The 19,351-nt window shown below is 42.7% G+C and overlaps 2 protein-coding genes across 2 annotated transcripts; one reads left to right on the forward strand and one right to left on the reverse strand.

Annotated features, from left to right (window-relative positions):
* Window positions 1–187: 187 nt before the first annotated feature.
* On the forward strand, window positions 188–9,771 carry Nup75 (nuclear pore complex protein Nup75). The gene is made up of 15 exons (XM_080286951.1): window positions 188–235; window positions 1,086–1,191; window positions 1,348–1,543; window positions 1,919–2,064; window positions 2,458–2,579; window positions 3,721–3,846; window positions 4,250–4,372; window positions 4,518–4,739; window positions 5,033–5,130; window positions 5,372–5,589; window positions 5,822–5,940; window positions 6,379–6,478; window positions 6,871–6,970; window positions 7,696–7,824; window positions 8,468–9,771. The coding sequence occupies exons 1-15, from the start codon at window positions 203–205 to the stop codon at window positions 8,592–8,594; spliced, it is 1,965 nt and encodes a 654-aa protein (XP_080143077.1). The 5' UTR covers window positions 188–202; the 3' UTR covers window positions 8,595–9,771.
* A 25-nt stretch (window positions 9,772–9,796) lies between these two features.
* Window positions 9,797–18,859, reverse strand: LOC145418585 (uncharacterized). Its single transcript, XM_080286952.1, has 5 exons — window positions 18,717–18,859; window positions 15,840–16,082; window positions 14,828–14,989; window positions 14,353–14,529; window positions 9,797–13,518 (listed from the first exon to the last, which is right to left on the reverse strand). Exons 1-5 carry the CDS (start codon window positions 18,828–18,830, stop codon window positions 12,112–12,114), a joined length of 2,103 nt encoding a protein of 700 aa, XP_080143078.1. The 5' UTR covers window positions 18,831–18,859; the 3' UTR covers window positions 9,797–12,111.
* Between the last annotated feature and the right edge of the window lie 492 nt (window positions 18,860–19,351).

The following is a 19,351-nucleotide window of genomic DNA, read 5'->3' on the forward strand; positions in this document are numbered from 1 at the left end:
TTACTCTTGCCATCTCCAGTTGTTCTTCAGCTTGGGATAGACTTCGAAATATAGCCTTCCATCACCCTCACAATATAGGAAGTTTGCCAAAACCTAAATAAACTAATATGAATTTAAGAAAAGTGAAATAAAATCAAACCCTAGGATCTCCCAGTCCTTAGGGCCAGATTGTACGGAAAACGTAAACAGTAAACACATCAACATGGACCTAACTTCAAAAGACGAGAATATATGGGTAATATGGCAAATGACCGCTTCTTTTTACAGTTAGGACAGTGTTTTATTTGGTTCATTAGAGGATTCAAGAAAAGTCCATCCCATGTATTAAGATTCATGTATAAACTTAACAGGAATAAGGTCTCGTGAACATGACGCCCGCCTTTGTACTGAGGCCAAAGTTGGGTCTAGATTAGCTTAGGTTTTGTAGTTAGTCAAATTTAATATATTTTTCTGTATATTTTAGTGCTTTTGGCTGAAATTTGTATGTGAAGACAGCAGATTCTTGAGACTAGTGTGGAGGATATAAAGAATATGGGCAGTTTCAAACAAGTATGAAAAATCATTCTCTGCATTTAAAAAAAAAAAAAAACATTAGGCAGCCAATATTCTACAGTTTTACACACAAATTTACCTCACAATACAGCCTAGCAAGAATAAACTGAAAAAAATATATATATACCATACACAGACAGACCCAGTATATACATGTTATGGTAGTAGAGGAGATAAGAATATAGTGACTACAGTATACACCTTTTACTGTTACCGCAGTGTATCGTATTGTTTATAAAGGCTTCAACATGGTTGCATGCCTCTGCCTTGGTCATCTAATGGCAGTTCCCCATGTTGCTCGATCTCTGGCAGCCTCCCTGTTCAGTCTCTTATCCAAGACCTCACTCCATGACCTCGTCCCATGACATGGTCTGCCTCTCACAGCCCCAACATTCACACTTCTCACTTTCCACACCCAACTGTCATCCTCCAACCTCTCCACATGCCCAAACCATCTCAATCAATCCCTCCTCATCACAACACTCATAAAAATCAGTCCTATCCAATGTCTCATCTCTATTGTAAATCAACAGAACATCGCAGACCCTTTGTTGGCACAGAGGATGCATGGCGTTGTGACAGGCCTGGGTAATCCGATCATGTTATTCCCACACAAATCACGAGCAGCTGGGATGGAAGGTAAGTTGCCACGTAATTGCTTGAATCAATGAAGACCAGGTGGATATTGAAACTAGTGAAAAAGAACATTGTAGTTGGATATCAGCATGTGCTGTCACACTCATGATCTCTCAGACTCAGTGTTCATACGTATTAATGTTGTTACACCTTACCCAGGCCAGAGTGAGGTGAAGGAGCCAGTCAAGTTGTACCAGGTTGAGTCATACTCGTGGCTGTGGGGTCGGCAGGCCAGGAAGCTGATCAACGAGTCCACGTGCACCTTCCTTTCCCTACAGAAGGCCATGGAGGAGGAGGAGGAGGCTGGATCAGACAACCACAGACCCACACTGGTGAAGAAGTGCAGAGAGTACAGGTTAGATTTAGTATCATATCAGCCCCATCACAACAATATTCTATTTCTTATCACTCTAATACACTCTTTTAGTGTGTCCTTTATTCGCCATCCTCACTACAACCCTAAACCATCGCAGAGCATTTTTCCTAATGCTTAGGGTCACATCGACACCACAATGCTCCTTCATTTCCTCACCTTGGGTATCTGTTTTTCTCTTCATGTACCGGGTAACTCCACTTTCTCCTCCAACATACTTTCGTTTTACTGTTTCGTCTGTGATGGCAGTGAAAGAGCATTATATATCCCCACCACCACAATGATGCCATTTTACATTTTATAGCAGCTACCTCCAGATCAATTAATTCATCTAAAAGAGTTTGTTTTGTTTTCCAGGTCAGTGATCCAGGCCTGCATGGAGAATGGAATCCTTGAAAGCACCATGGAAGAAGAGAATGACTTGTATTCCTATGGCCAGGTGCTGTACAAGATGGAGCTTATTCTGAGCCTGATTGAAATTCTCTTTATTGATACAAAGCCAGGTGAGTTTTGAGGCTTTATTTTACCCCCTCAGTAAAGGCATTGTTATGAAACATTATTTTGTCCATTACATGTCAGGATGTCATTATTGGTTCTGGTTTTACTACGCCAGGTGATTGTATTTAACCGAGGCCAGATAGATAGACAGATAGATGATGGTGATATGGTTTGTTAGGTTTAGTATGATGAAAAATGGTGATGGTGTATTAGAGATGAATTGATGATATACTAAGGATAAGAATGGTGATGGTAATATTGATGATTCAGTAGGGTTGATGATGAGTGAGAGTCAGGATGTTTATAGTGATAATGATGTTGATTTTAATAGTGTTAGGATGATGATCATGATGTTAATGATAATACAGTAATAATAATATATAGATACATACGTACAGGTGGGTTAGTATTAAACCAGCTCGTCATGTGGATACGTTCACACTTCCCTGTAAGCCTGGAGAAGAAGAGGGACACACTTGAATCAGACCATCCGCACCAACATCCAGCATATTGGGAAATTGTGAGTATTACAGTACAGTGGCATATCATTCATTCATTCATTGCCAGATGCCATGTATCCCAAACAGGGTGGCCAAGGGCTTAGAGTTAATTGTTTTACAGGGAGGGGCACTAATCCTCCACCAACCCCACTTGACACGTAGGGATGCTTAGGGATTTTTCACCGCGTACATGCTCTTGATTATTTTTTGCACTCATGTACGGTATTTTATCTTTGCATGTTTTGGATCATACCTCACTCTTGTATGTGGATGATGATGATGGTAGGGAGGAGGAGGGTAGTGGTGAAATGATAACGATAAGGATATTGTCATGATGATGATGATGATAATAGTGATATGATAATACATGGATGATGATGATGATGGGAAGGAGGAGGGTAGTGGTGAAATGATAACGATAAGGATTTTGTCATGATGATGATGATAATAGTGATATGATAATACAGTAAGACGTCAGTATACACTAATGGACTCAGTAGCCAGAATTTGCTTTTATTGGAATCGAGGAGTTACCAAACTAAATTATTATATATCAGAAAAAGTCTAATAAAGCGAGAAGCAGTCCAGATTGCCTGACCACTTCAGCTATGTTCACCACAATAAGGTAAATAAATGACATGTTTATCATTGTACACCACAGTATTATTACTGGTTATATATTATACCATTTGATTATTGTAACGCTGGGTGGTAACCATATAACCAAACCATACGTGCTCCCTACGTGTCAACAAGTGGGTTGGTGGAGGGTTAGTGTCCCTCCTCGTAAAACAACTTACTTAAAGTCAGATGGCCACCCCTTATGGGATTATGGCGTCTGGCAGTAGATAGAATAGATAGTAGATTATTGTAGTGAATGTATAATACAGTACAGTACTGCAGTGGTAGTGAAAACAGTTTAAAAATTATCGGCATGATCCGCACTGATGTCTATCGGAAAAAGTCAGGGTTAGCAGAAGGAAGTCCAGATGTTGCTTTTATTGGACTTTTGCTTTTTTCAGAATGGCTTGGGCCCCAATTAATCTGTTATAGTGAGGTTTTACTGTAATGATTTTGGTGATGATGATGATGATAATGTTTGGTTGACAATGATAGTGATGATGATAATGTTAGTGATGAGAATGATAATGCTATTTTCAGATCTACCGGTCAGTGCTACAGGGCAGTATGGATGAGGTACGTCAGATGTTGTCATGTCACCCACGCGCCGACACCGACCCTTTCCTCTCCATTGATGAACTACTGAGAAAGATGCCATTTTACCAGGTTTGTCACACACCACCAGTGTTTATGAAGAAAATTTTCACTTTGGTATGATTATCTGAAAGAAAGAAGCAAAGGGGTTAAGGAAAAAAGAAAATCCTCTCCATTAAGGTTTTCCTTTCATCAGATTCACATCGGAGATTAAAAAAAAGAAAAACTGCCCTGGATCTCCCCACTCCTTGTTAACCTGACAAACAGGGTCGAGATTTCATGAAACAAGGAGGAAGTGGAGACAAATATAATGCTATAGCTTTTAGTTATTTTTCTGTTATGTAATTTCTTCAGAGTTGAATCTGGCAGTTTTCCATTTGTTTGTTCCTCTGCAAACCCTGAGAACCATAATGTAACTGTAAGGTTATAAGTAAGCCTGTGAAGTGGTGCTGTCACTAGTCGTTGTCTGCATCAGGTGTACGGTGGTGTGTCGGTGGCCGAGTTCACAATGCGGTGGCAACACTGGCAGGGTGAGTGTGAGCGTCGCTTGGAGGATGGACATTTTGCAACCTGTCACCAGCTTACCACTGTGTGCAAGGTAACTCATAATATTCTGTCATAAATGCATCCTGTGTAGATACCCTGGTGTAATCTTAGAGCCATGGGACATAGATCGATATGGTACGTATGTGATGATGATGATGATGATGATGATGATGTGTTGTGTTATTCCCAATTCCTAGATCTTGTGTGGTGACTTGGAGACCATCCGAGGGCTGTGGGACCTGATGGACACATGGTACCATTTAATGGTGTCCACACTGCTGTTCACCAACCCAACGGCCAAGCTGTTCCACTTGGCTGGTGCTGCCAGTGAGGCCATTGAACATATTGTCGGCGATCACTCTGCTGTCACTCCCCTTGACCGTATCCTTCTGGCAGCTATGGAGTCAGACACACATCAGGTCAGTGTGTATATATAGTAAGTCTATAGTCAGAGTGCAGGTATCTGATGGAACAGGACCAGTCCCACAATTTAAATGTCAAGCTGTAGTTACATTCCATTCCATAAGCTGTAGTTATGATTTATCGCAGGTATCATTTCAAGCTGCAGTTGTTAATTATACTGATGTGGGCATATGTTGGTCTCGTGGCCTAATGTGTTGTGCATTACGCTAACCTAGCATTGGGCCATTACATCCTAGGAGGTAATATAGGATTGGCTGGTACCATTACTCTCTGTATATTTTGCTCTCAGGTGATCAAAGAGTGTCAGCAGGTTCTGGACAACCCCTGGTTCACCACTCACCTCACCGATCTCCTCTATCACACCTTTGGACAGCGCTCAGAGTTGAAGTCAGTACCTCTGTTGTGCTCTAGTTTTAACCATCTGAATATGACAGCTTATATATTTTATGTTGCTGCCAAAGAATTTTATTCATTTTACAGCTCATGCCATGTTGTTAAGCAGGTCACTATTTTCTTTCCAAATTTCTTCAAAGACCTGAGAGCTTTTTTTGTTTCTTTGTTTGTTTGTTTTTTGTTTTAAATCCTAAAAGCTGTACAAGAGTTAACTAATGAGCCGTTTAATTGTAAGCTTCCTCAAAGACCTGCGAGAGACCCTTCTGCTTGAGTATGGTGAGGTGTTGAGTGGTCACTGCAGCTTATGGCAAGTGGGCGTACTGTACCTGGACCACTGTGGGGGGGCAGGTGTGGCTACAGCTCAAGTGGTGCTAGAACGACAACCCCTCACCAGCGATTCTGTGGCACACAAGGTTGTTCATATGGCGAAGGAACGAAAGTTTGATAATGTTGGTGAGTATCCATGTAGGCTGGCAGATAATTAGTCTGCGGACTAAACTGTAGAATACAAGCTTGTACACATTGCAAAGGAGCAGCTATGATAATGATGAGTATGATTGCAAGATGGGCATGGATACAGGTCAGTGTAAGACCACCAAGCATCATAATAACAGAAAGGATGCTCAAACCTTTTTTATGTATCCATTTTAGTGATTATGTAGCTAATAAGCCTGTGTGTCATCAGTGATGAGTGTGTGTCGGGTGATGGGAAGGAGGGCCCTGGACCAGGATCGGCTGGGGTCTGCCATCTGGTGGGGGGTGCGGTCACGAGATGCTGCCTTTACATCACATATTGCACACAAGGTTGGTGCCACCATGCATATAATATTCCTTCCAGTTTCATCATCACTAAAATGACGGACCGAAGTGATTGTAAACATGGTAATATTGTTTGAGCTTCACACTAGTAGCAGCAGTTGTAAAACCTGGCTCATCTGAACATGAACCCAATGAACTGTGGGTTGAAGTTGCTCTTTCCCTGCAGTCTGCCATTCACCTATTAGGAGATGGGGAATTGTGACACACTTATATAACCAAGCAAAGGATCCACTTGGTCAGTGCCACCACATGAAGGTATCCCTCTCCACACCAAGGTTCACACTGATACAAGTCTAGACCCATTCAAATTCTTCACTAATATCCAAGCCCCTCAGTTCACTTCAGTGGCAGAAGAAATTGAACTGAACTTATATACAGTACAGCTATACTCTTTCTTAATGTCAATACTTATTTGGTTTTCAGATTTTGCTGAGGTATGTAGAGGAAGGTAAATTTGAGCCCTCCCCCCTGCTGGATCAACTGGGACCTGCTATGCTGCTCTCTGATACACTCACCTTCCTTGGTAGGCGTACAAACCTCATGGCGGTAAATTATACAGTACCTCGTATATCAGCACTGTATTGTACTGTAGACTGCCCACCTTCACTTGGCAGGGAATTTTGTACTTCTGCAGCTCATGTCTTATAACTGTTGCTCATTAGAAGAATATGGCAGCATTATGTGAGGAATAACCTCCAATGCTTTGGAAGTAGACCCTAACAGGCCACATAAGGTTGGAGCAGCTTCACATTAGACCATCCATGTTTAATCTTTGTGTGCACAAGAGACGTGTTCCGTAAAAGGGGAAAGTACTGGACAGTATTTACGTGCACCAGGGTAGTAGTTCCAGTTTATAATTTACAGAGGTAAATAGTTTAATCAGTAGGAAGATAATTATTTTTTCTTTCTTTTCAGGTAAATACAGAGAGTTCCACAGTCTGTACAGAGATAAGAAGTTCCAGGAAGCTGCTACTCTACTGGTGTCGCTCATCTCGTCCAAACTGGCACCTGAGTAGTAAGTGACTGTCGATTATGAACTGACGTGGCTGGTATAACTCACTGATGAAGACTCTTCTGCGGTCCTTCAGTTTGTATAAATTACCAGTGACCTCAAGTCTTTCACTACATCAGTTGAACTTGGTTCTTTTCATTCATCTCTCATCCAGTCCACTATTGCAACATCTGGTGTGTAGGGACCTGTGGATAGGCTACTCAGTCCAGGCATAAATTGCTAGCCTTGGTGGAGTTTTATGAGCAGTAAACCCCAGCCACCCCATAGAAAGATCCTTATCTTGCTGAAGCACTTTAACTAGAACTAGAAAAATCCCAGGCAGCCATTAATGGGACTCAAACCCACATCACCTTTCTAGGGCAACATACTAACCCATTAGACCACAGCAGCACATAACATCCTGTTATGCCATGTGGAATCTCTCATCATACCCACCTATCTCATTGATATTCTAGTTGTACATACATAATCTAAGCCTGTGTTGCCCCATAGAAGCATAGGATCCCAGGGCTAAGCAAGTTGGTCCTGACATTTAAGACAGTGACCAGCCTCAGTCATCCCTGGGTGGCATTACATGAGCAATAAACCCCAACCACCCTCTGGATATAAACCTACAGGCTCAATCCATCTGGATTGCCCCAGTTACCCACTAAACCACCAGGTACCATAGTCTGGTTTCATCAAGTTAATGACTAACTGGAATGATGCACCATTTTTTTCCCTGTCAGTTTCTGGCCAACATTGCTGCTTGATGCCCTGCCATTGCTGAGATGTGACAAGCCAGTCATCTCATCAGAGCAGACCTATGAACTCATGTACCTCCTCAACAGCCTACACATTGCAACCACCACCAGCAGGTAACTATGTTGAAATTGTATCGCATTAATCTCATGGTTTCTTTAAATTAAGTATGATCTCACTTGTCACCTTTACTTTTGTTCAAGGGCTGGCTTCAAAAAATGTATTTTGACAGCCAAGGAGACTGCATTCCTGAAACTGTGTAGCAGTTAGATCTGTGTCCTAATACTTTTTACTAGCTCCAGCCATAAGACCCATTGCATAACTGAATGAATAGTTACCTTGCCATAAAGTGGAGGAAAAAAAATTGTGGCCTCACTTCTGTATGCAGAGTGGAGGTTAAAAAGGACTTCATTAGTAATAGAATATAATAATCAGTTTATTGACATGATGCTTGTAATGGCTGAATATATACATAATACATGGTGTTTGACAAGGGACTGGAGGGATGAGATCAATACGCTGACCCCACTGCCCACACACATCCTTGCCTCACAGAGGCAAAGCTGATGCTAGGGCACAAAAGGGAACCTGCTTTTTTTTTTTTTTCCCTACTGTGGCAGATTGTTCAAGTGTTGACCATTGTTGCTACCGAAAACCACTTGCCATTGGACAACACATACAGCTTGATTTGTCATTGAACTTACCTCTTCACTCACGATGAACCTTAAATTCGCCCCTTTCCCCCTCTCTATTTCACAGGGACAAACAAAATGGAACAGGGAGTGAACCAGCAGACTCATTCTTGGAGAAAGAGCATGACATAAGAGTGGCCCTGACCAACAACCTTGCCCAAGCAGTAATCTACGAGGGAACTGTTGAAAGCTGATCTTGGTCACTGAAACTTGAATAATTTTCTCTTCAGCATAAATCAGTATTGTTCATAGTCCTTTTTTTAACAGCTGTGTGAAAGCAAAAATGGCTTCAATTTAAAAAATAAAAATTCATGCATCTTATGTAATAAACTTTTTGACTTATTCCTCCATGTATGCTTCCTAAAGCTGGCAGCACATTTCAATTAACCTAACTCTACCACCAACTTTGGCTGTGTTTTCCCCTTGCAAATTAGAACATGAACTATTGCACCAATTTAATGTTAACCCAATCACTCTGACAACAATTTATTTGTTCTTTTGCTACCACCAAGCAACTTTATATGGCTTAGGACACTGAACTGGAGGGGTTGGATGACAGCTTCCTAAATCAAAAGGACCTTAAGTTAGCAAGAATAAACTACACTTGTTTAACTCTAACTTGGCCTAAAATTTCCATTTCCCCATCTTGAATGCAGTCTTTCCAAGAGATTAACACTAGAAAATGATACCATACCCTTTGTACTAACTTGGCCTAAAATTGCTTTCTCCATCCTCAATACTTTTTTTGTGACCAGAGGTTAATGCCACAGTAAGTTGCATATTACAAAGAAGTGCTGTGCAAAGGACACAGAACCACAGTATTGTCTCTTTCTGGCACTGAGCTTTGTGAAATAGACAGAGAAAGAAAAATTTCGCCAAGTTACTGTAAAACTACTATAGTCGTGGAGCAGTGCTATGGAAAGAATGTAAAGCTGTGATATTGTCTTTGTCACTGCTGGAAACTGAAAGAAATCTGGGGCAAGTTAAGGTGACACAAGTATGTTGCCAGACTGATAAAGTTAACTTCTCACAACGAGTCACAGGAATTTGGGAAAGTTTTAAGCCTATTGAAGAAATAAACGCACGTTTGGTTAACCTGAAACTAATATTTAATAACTGATTTTTACTAATATACCGTACATAAAACTGAGTAAGGGAAAGAAAATAACCAACAGAAATTAAATGTTGTTTAAAGTCAAGAAACAGCTTTCTTGAGCTTTCAAACAATTACTTCCATGATATGACTCAATGTTAATCCTTCAGTCTCATGATGTATTTTCTCACTATTCTTGGTGTCCCCAGACTCATAGTTAACAATGGAGTCTTTAAACTAAAGGTAAGAACCTTCAATTACCCTTTTTTTCCACATACCCACATAGGTTAGATATTATTTCACTCCTGACTACCTACCCCTGCCCTACAAGAGGTCTAACCAAAGTTAACTGAGTATCACCCGGAGGCAGCAAGAATTAATTAATAAAGTACACCAGAAGACCAAAGGGGCTTAAGAAAAAAAAAAAAAAAATACTGACCATAATGAAGTCAGGCGAGGAGAGGTGGGGTAAACAAAACTATACGAATCGTATAAAAAGTCCACATTCTCGACAGCTAAGAACACTTCCTTACACCTCTTCCTTAGTGATTTGTTGTGCATAAGACACCTTTACTATAGTTGGTCCACTTTCATCTGCCTGAACTGGGTCACTACCATGAAATACAATTGGCCTTAGTTATGACAAAATTGAGTTTCCTTGGTTACTAGTCAAAGCAGCACCACCCTGGCTACACTTTGCTAACTTAGCTGAAAAGGACTGCAGATTTTTGCCTTGCTGGAGTAAACACGCTATCTTGTATGGTATATACAACGTGTCCTGTGAGATTTTTGACAAACTTCAACTGGTCACTGTAAGGCCTAAAGAAAAAAGAAAAATAATAACATGGGTTCAATTTTCAACAGTTACAGGGCTACATATACTTTCAACTTTGGGTTAATTATGGTGATCTTTATCCCCAATTAGTACATAAGTCACTTCTGCACCGCAATGACCTGAAATGAACCCATGTTGATGAAGCATTTTATACTCAAATTAGCCCTAGATTATCCTCCTGAAGTCCTGGAAACTCCCACAGAACACTGCATACCTTCTTCATATTAATATACAGTACAGGGAATCACTGTAAATAGCACTCCACTAGACACTCACCAGACAGGATCTTGTGCAGTGGGATTGGCTCACTCTGTTGGTGTGGTAGGGCACAGAAAATTAATGAATCAGGAGCTGACTGAGCCATTTCCACAATACAAGAAATTGACAGGTTGAGTTAAGAGGAGCATTATATGGACCATCCTGCACAATATATAACACACACAAGACTAGTAAGGTATTATATGCAGAAATAATCTGGTCTGGAAGGTGCAGGGGAGCTTCCTTAGCTGGCAAACATATGAACCGGTCTCTCACCCGACTCTTTCACTCACCACAGCTATGAAAAAGAGCACCCAAGCATTCACACTTAATCCTAGTTGTTCCTTGTTCCTAAACATTTTTCGTATGTTCAGTATACTGTGACGTAACTGAACTATAGTAAAAGCTTTTGTGTTGAATATACGTAAATACTGTACTGTGAATCCTGCGACCTATTTTTCATTATATTTTTGCCATGTCAGATTATTTCATTCAAATTGGGAAAAATTTCTTGAACTGAAAGGGTTTGATACTATTTGAACTAAAATCAGATACGGTACAGCCTTCAATAACACCTTCAGTAAGAAATTCTATGTAGAGTAAAATTATCCCATAGCAGCAAAAATAATGTGGAAAAATACATCACGGGATTGGGACAGGTAAAAGGTACTTGCAGCAGTGGCAAACCTCAAACTAAATAATACTGGAGCCAAACACTACAATCCTTCCTTATACCCCAGATCTTGATAAACCCTCATAAATAATCGGGAAGAGTTAACATCCGAAGGTGTGGTAAAGAGTCAAGCACTACAATCCTTACTTTTGGCCTGGCTCTATAAACCTTCAGAAATAAGTGAGACAGGTAATAAAAACTCTGAGGGTTAAGTAAATGGAGCCACAGAATACAACTGTTCCTCTTGGCTCGGCTCAATAAACCCTCGGAAATTTGGATAGGTCATGAATTCCGAAGAAGCAGTAAATGAAGCTAAACACTACAGTCCCTCCTCTTGGTCTGGCTCTTGCTAACCCTCAGAAAGTTAATGAGATAGGGAACAAAAACTCTGAGGGTGCAGTAAATGATAATGTATTGGAAGCGTTGACAGCTTGATAATGCGAGTGACGGTGTTGCCCACCCAGGGGAAGAGCGGAGCATGTCCCTACCCTCCACCCCTCCCCCGACACTCCAGGAATATTGCTTCCATAAAAACTATATAGAAAAAAATTCATTTTCTATAACTTTATAAGTCATGGAATAGTTAAAGTGATTTTTTTTTTTCCTGAGATCAAGCGACCTCACATTTTTTTTTAGTTTTCCTTCTCTTTTTTGGCTTATTTTTTTTCACTTTTATAGTTATCACACATAAATTGTCCCGTCAAGAATGCCCTATATACTGTCTCTCCGTTCACTGCTAAGTATGTTTAGGTGCCAGCCTGCACCTGAGTGGCAGGGTGTCAGTACACATTGTGCAATGCAGAGAAACACACGTGTCACGGTTCACAGCGAGTCCACGCGTCACAAACTGTGCTACTGCTGCTGTTGCTGGTAGTTGCCTCGTGGGCCTCCATAACCACCACCACCTCGACTCCTGAAGTTACCCCTTGGCCCCTGACCCCTGAACCCTCTGCCACCCCTGGGGGGGCCACCCACCATTCCACCGCGTCCCCCTCGGTAACCGCCTCCGCCATAACCTCCGTAGCCGCCTCGTCCGCCATTCTGGTAGTTTCCTCGGCCGCCTCGATAGCCTCCGCGATTCCCAAAGGTTCCCCGACTTCTTCTGTTGTTGTATCCACCTCGTTGTCTATCATAGTCTCCTCCGTGGCCATTAGCAGCTCCACTACCTTGCCCTTCATCATACTCATCACCCCAGTTGCCACTCTCGTTGCCACCCCATTTGTCATCCCCGCCATTCACTGGTATATCCTGACCCCAGCTGTCCTCCTGGGGTGGTTGTGAGGGCGGTTGTGGCTGTGGCTGTGATGGTTGCTGTGGTTGTGCTGGTGGCTGCTGTACATTGGCCAAACTTGGGGTACTCTGCTGTGGGGAGACCTGCTGGGGTCCAGTCCAAGGTCTGGCCTCAGGATTGAACTCTACCTTCTCCTGTGTTCTGGCCTGGGGTGGGAGTGGGATGGGTGGGGGTGGGTTGGGTGTACTATCTACCACCGTGCTGCTGGGATAAACTGGTACCCCCTGGGAGTAAGGCCCCACACCGTAGCTTTGGTTGGTGAATGTCTGTGTGGGAATGCTGGATGGATGAGGGGGTTCCTGGGTGGGTGTGGGTACGAGGGGGGCGACTGGCTGTGGCGGCTGGGGAGGTGGTGGTACCGGCGAGATCGACCGCTGGACGACGGGCTCTGTCTTGATACTGCCAATAGAAACTACCGCTGGGTCCATGTACACTGTGGGAGGGTCCTGGGCAACCTGACTCTCCTGCAGGAAGTCAAAGCTACCTGGGGACACTAAATCACTCAGAGAAATTGCCTGTAGCTGTGGTGGTGGTGGTGGTGGCTGCAGGGGTGTTTGCTGTGGGGGCTGCTGCTGCTGAGGCTGTGGTGGTGTTGGCTGTGGTTGTGGTTGTGGCTGTGGTGGGGGTGCCTGTGTGAAATATGATGGTGTTGGGGGCAGGCCAGCTGCTCCCTGTGCTGCACCAGGAACTCCCGATGAGCTCATCTGTGCCATGGCAGCAACAAGAGCATCCTGTGTGTGGGAGGGTACTGGAGGGGCAGCAGGGGTGGGTGCTGGGACGGCAGAGGGGGGCTCCTGTGGCAGGGTGGGGGATAGCAAGGGTGCTACAACAGCAGGGGTGAGGCCAGGGGGCGGACCCTCAGTGACAGGACTGGTGATAGCAGCGTCCACGGGTGCTGGGGCGGGCGTAGTGGCAGCAGCAGGTTCCTCACATTCCTCACCCAGACCGTTTGTGTACTCAGCACCTTCCTGTCAATGCCGCATGCAAAAAATTCATAACATTTAGGCTTGGGTACTGTAACTGGGTCTGTTTACCTGAAAGTTGGTTTCTATATTTCTGATCCAGAGTATCAGGATATGTTCTGGCACTGTCAAATGATCTGCTTATATTCCTGCTGATGTAGTGGTATAGTGGTTGACAGTAGGGTGTCAGAAGAGATGTTCTTTAGGACAATTGGTCTTTCCATGATTCTGGATGATGTGCTGAGCAGCAATATTGGTGTATTTGATGAATGAATGGATGGTTTACCTTACTTAGTAATGGAAATGCCGTAAACAGCTAATGGAATTTCAAGAAGGGAATTTTCAACCTGCACATCTTTCACAGGGCCTGATTAGATACCGTAACAAATAAGTGCTTATTACTGTATGTATCAACATTGTCATGTTTCACCCTACTTCCAGATTAACACAAAGACTAAATGTTGCAGTTATTGTCTATATGGGTTATATTATTTGGTCAGGGCAAAGTTTTATACTGACCTAACCAATAGTATGTTCATTTACTATAAAAAATTAAATGTCCCTCAACATTACAACATCTGCTGGGGAGGGATGCATCAATACTGTATAACTGAGCAGTTCCAATGCCTGGTTATGCGATATGTACCTCAATTCCCTCTACAACTGAAGGAATAATTACAGACTGCCAGAGAAAGGCAACATCAACCTGCGGTCCATCAGTTCACATTGAAATAAGCCTTGAGTTGCTACTACTACTACTACTCCTATTCTATACTACACTACTATTATACTACTGCTACTATACTATACTTCTACTACTACTACAACCCAGATACTAACCACATCAGAGGTGACCGGTGTTTCTTCCTGGGGCGGTACCACCTTGGCTTCAGGATACGCACAGTTGGCAATTTCCTCGACCACATTGAGGAGCTCCTTGTATGTACTGTTGGCCACCTCTTTGTTCCGAGCCTCCAACAAGTTATGCAAGTGTTCTGCTGCGCCTTTCAACTCACCCTGTTAATATACGTGGCTCAGGGTTAACGAGTATGTTTTTGCACTTGACATGTGATCCATAACACTTTTCAGCTCAGTTGATAACCAAATGTAATCTGACTGAAGGGCTAATTTGACTACCATCCACAAAGACTCAGTCCCTACCTTGCTACTAACAAAGGCTTATTGATTCATAACCCCCTCCCCTTTTTTTAAACTCAGATAATGACCAAGTATTATCAGACTGGAGGGATGATGTGACTACAGGAGACTCATTCCCTCCCAGGGTTGATTAAAAGTCCCTGGACTCAGTCAGTACCTGAAAGTCTGCTATGGTCTGTCCCTCGGGTCTGGTGGGTGTAATCAGCTTGTACAGTACATCCAAATTGTCCAAGGTCTCGGATGTGATCTGCAGGGCACCGTTGCTACCAGCCAGAAAGTCCGTCCGCACTTCCTCCTGACCCATCTGCTGTAGCACATCCTGAAACAATATACACATTAGTTAAACCTGTAAACCTGGGAATTATATGCAATAAATAATCTCATTATTTACTGTCCAACACCTCAATCTCGCATGAGATGGCTACAAACAAACTACCTTCATGTTGCCCTGTCCTCCATCATTTGGCTGCACTCCCTCCAACTCACACCACCCTCTCTCATTTATGTACCCACTCCATCTCATCCTTGGTCTCCCCCTCCTCCTAACTTACACACACTCTCCTAGTCAGTCTCTCATTCTCCATCCACTCCACAAGGCCAAACCATCTCATAATCATTCCCTTTAACACCTTCATTCACATCCACATCAACGCCACAATGCTCCTTTACTTATAACCAATAATTCAAGGAATCACACACAAGGAAGCACCAAACAGACTATTCTAAACAGGTGGCTAATCAGCAAAATAATGACCAAACACATAACAAGAAAAACACGCAAATTACAAAAAATCATAAGCCCAACCCTAAAACAAAATGTGGTGGTACATTGTACTATTCCATGTACCTTAGTTGATCTTTTGTAGAACATTCTGAAGCACTGAACAGAATATTTTAACCATGTAAATCAGTAATTATAACACAATCACCAACAATTAATTAACCCTATACACCCAGGTAATGTAGAATACAAGTATTATGATCACTGAATATACATGTAGCAGATAATGCCAATGTTAGCGGTGAAGATTTTGTGATGAGGTCCGTACTTAGCAGCAACATTAGTGAGCACATTACCAAGCTGTCAAATATCTCGACAATGGGGTGGGAAAAGTATGGATAATAACGGCAATAATGAAGATGATGTAAAACGGAAGGTTGACACTCACTTGGACTTTGAGAACCTCCTTGAGTTTGTTTATTTCCTCCTGCTGTCTCTCCACCTGTTCCCGCTTCAGCTGTTTCTTCATGTACTTGCTGTATTCTGCATTGATGTTGTTGAACTGGTTACTCAACTCTCGAACCAGCTCAAGATTCGCCAGGACACTGTCATAGTTGTTCACGGCTTGCTGTTGGTCCTCATTCAGTTCCTTCCCGGCCCTCAAGTCTACTCGATACTGCTCGAGTTTGTTCTGTTGAGGAGAGGCCAGTGGTTAGGTCAAGCTGAGAAAAACTGCTCCAACTGTTACTCTACTGTTACAACTCTGCATTTCTGTACACAGGCTCAAATGTACAGAAATGACAATGATTACAGTAGATAGATATGTAATGCGTCCTTGAATGCGAGGCACTGGGGGGCTAGGTTTACGCATGATGAGTTGAGAGGAAGGATGGGACTGAAGTGTACTTGTGTTGTGATAAGGTGGGGTACATTGAGATTGTCTGGGTATGTGGAAAGGATGGATGATGGCAACTGGGTGTGGACAGTGGGAAGTGTAAACATCGGGGGTAGGGCTGTGGGAAGCAGACCAAAAAATACATGGGACAAGGTCACAGAGCGTGACCTCATGGATAAAGAACTGAATAAGGAGGTTGCCAGAAATCGAGCAATGAGGAGAGCCACCATCAGGTGACCAAGGCTGAAGCATGCAAGCATGTTGGGGCCTTTATAACTATACAAATACAATGTAAGCTGCAAGGGAGCCTGACAAGGTGGTATCAGTTCAGAATGATACTTGATAAATAACTGCTGTGGTCAAAATGTTATAGATAAAACTAATGTAACCGGCTACTAATAAAAGGTAGAGTAAGTACTGTAAGATAAATTGTAAATACAGTAAGAAGATGTTGCCTGTAATGGTTTTGGACATGAAGCCTATGTTATCCTGAGATATTCTGGCATAATTCAGTCAATTCTGATACTGATCGTCATAGGATTTTTTTTAATACAGTAAAACCTTGATATAACGACGTCAATATAACGGAATTTGCTTTTATCACACCCGAGGAGCATACTGGACTAAATTCCTATATATCGGGAAAAGTCCAATAAAGCCAGAAGCAGTCCGGACTGCCTGACCTCAGTCCAGCTTGGGCAGGGGGATGGTGAAGGATAAGGATGTTTGAGTAGGTTGTCATGACCTTGATAATGGGCATTGGATGGGCACTGGGTGGTTGTCATTGATGATGGGTGTTGGACAGGCATTGGAGTGGGTCAGGATCTTGAGGATGTTGACAGCTGGATATGCAGTGGACAACAAGAAATGAAGCAACAGTTGTAATGAAAAAAAGGAGTTGGTGCGATTCGGAAACAGTGCGGATTAGCCGGGGGGAAAGTCTGCTTGTCACTTTTATAGGAATCTCGCTTTTCTCAGAATGGCTTAGGGCCCAATGAGTCCGTTACAGTGAGGTTTTACTGTACGATCTTCCCTGATAATGATGGGCCTGATCAGGAAAGCAAGTGGCACAACAAGCGCATTTGGCATTAACCTACCCAAACTGACCACAACCTAACCCAAACCCCATGTAATTCAGCCATATCCACAACAAAATCTTGGGAATATTATTTTTGGGAATGCTCTGTCCACAGTCTGGAATTATAAAAATGTGCCATTAAAAAAAATTAAAATGCTACCGTACTCCAAAGCTTCCTTTTGCAATGCCATGAGGAGACAGCCAAACAGCTAACCATGTTGTAAGGGGAGGGGGAGCTTCTCTAAAAACACTTTCTTGGGAAATGGGTCTTCATGGGTTTACTGTTCATCCTGAATACTACAGTGCTTGCCAACACAGCATGGGGGTGTGGCTACCGCACCAGATAATTTAATGCTGAGGGGGGGGTGAGTTGGGGGGAGAGTAGTCAAATGGTGGGTGACAGAGTGACTTGGAGGCGTTTTGTCTGCGGCCACCCTTTGCGGGATTAGGGCGTCGGGCTATAGATAGATAGATAGACCATTTGTGCCAACTGACCCACCTTCTATTAGTTACTGTACCTGTTTTTTCCGATGGTTTTCCATTAGTTCTGATCATTTTTGATGTTCCTTTCTCTTGAAAATGCCTAATTTTAATGCTGGAGGGGGGGAGGAATGGCAAAATAGGATACCTCTGATAAACATTACTGTAAAAAATATTCAAAGCACATATAAAGCCATGAGGAAATTATATAGACTGATAGATAGATAGGTAGATAGATAGACATTCAAAATAAAGGGACATTAATGTAATATAAAAAAATCTGAAGAGCTAATTTGCAAGTCATGGCACAGAAATGTCACGAAATTATGTAAAAATCCTACAAAATAAGTATTGATAAAAGTAAATAGCTAAAGAAATGGTGCTACGAAGACTCCTCCTGCCCACTGGTGCACGAGGTGACCGCAAAATGAGTTGTGGTTAATAAAAAAGCCAAGTTTATGTACATACACAGCTAGCCTTCAACTCCTGGCTGATGAGGAAAAACGGCAAGACAAGCTAAATCGTTAAAGAAACGGTGTTACGAAGCCCCTATAGCCCAAGAGTTGACGGTAAAATGACCGTGTTGTGGCTGGTGGTCATGGTAGCCTGGTGGTGAACTCAATACGGCCACCTCATACACTGGTACCCATCCCAACCTCATAACTAATACGCCCTTACACCCAACCCCTCCCGTGCCCTGAGTAAATAGGGCCAGAGGGGTGGGCGTGTGGGCGGGGGAGGGGGTGTTGACAGATATGAGGGCGGGAAAAGACGCACATGGACTCAGCTAAAACATGGCCGTCGCTTTGTTCACCCTCCCTTGGTCATCGTCACCCTGTTGTTTATCCCCTTTTTCCGCCATAATTACCCACCTTCCGCTTCTCCAAGTTACGGATTTTCTTCTCGACGAGGTTCATAACTTTGTGGAAGGGATCAAGGACCTCCTGCGACCCTTGATTTTCCAGTTTCACGGAGGCAGAAGGCATTCTTCACAGGGCAACTTTTCTGGTGATCTTCTCTTACGCACTGCGACCCTCTCGTGGTTGCCAAACCCAAATACCACTGAAGGCGCTCTCAAAAAACGCTAATTAACGCTATATATAACTATCCCCTGTTAAATCACAAAGAAAAACATACCAAAACACTTAAAATACATCCTAAGCCTCGAAAAAATGCGTACAATATTACTAGAGCCTGCCACTAGACGGAAAATATCACCGCTAAACAGAGGTGATTCTATCCAGAGCAAGCGGAGAAAACGCTAGATTGGGAACACTAAGTTCTGCCCCCATTATTGTTGGAACCTTCTATTTTCACCAAGAAATAACTCCATATCACTCTAAGATCAACAAATAACCCTCAGAGATCAATAATTTACCGGCCTCTATTTTATAGTATCCATATTCTTGATAATTATACAGATAACACACTTATTTTACTTTTAAGAATGTTTACTGACTCCATGGGATATTCTCCTCGAGCGGGTCTTTCAAATTTGGGTAATGTT

This window comes from Coenobita brevimanus, chromosome 115, assembly GCF_032717465.1.
Source record: "Coenobita brevimanus isolate Jiangsu-jjx chromosome 115, ASM3271746v2, whole genome shotgun sequence".
Lineage (NCBI taxonomy): Eukaryota > Metazoa > Arthropoda > Malacostraca > Decapoda > Coenobitidae > Coenobita > Coenobita brevimanus.

Coding starts and splice junctions, on each gene's coding strand:
- Nup75 (XM_080286951.1), top strand. CDS start 203: ATGGACCTAACTTCAAAAGACGAGAATATATGG. Junction 4,373..4,517: donor AGCTTACCACTGTGTGCAAG/GTAACTCATAAT, acceptor CCCAATTCCTAG/ATCTTGTGTGGTGACTTGGA. Junction 6,971..7,695: donor TCCAAACTGGCACCTGAGTA/GTAAGTGACTGT, acceptor TTTCCCTGTCAG/TTTCTGGCCAACATTGCTGC.
- LOC145418585 (XM_080286952.1), bottom strand. CDS start 18,830: ATGCCTTCTGCCTCCGTGAAACTGGAAAATCAAGGGTCGCAGGAGGTC. Junction 16,083..18,716: donor GTAACTTGGAGAAGCGGAAG/GTGGGTAATTAT, acceptor TCTCCTCAACAG/AACAAACTCGAGCAGTATCG. Junction 14,990..15,839: donor AGGAGGTTCTCAAAGTCCAA/GTGAGTGTCAAC, acceptor ATATTGTTTCAG/GATGTGCTACAGCAGATGGG.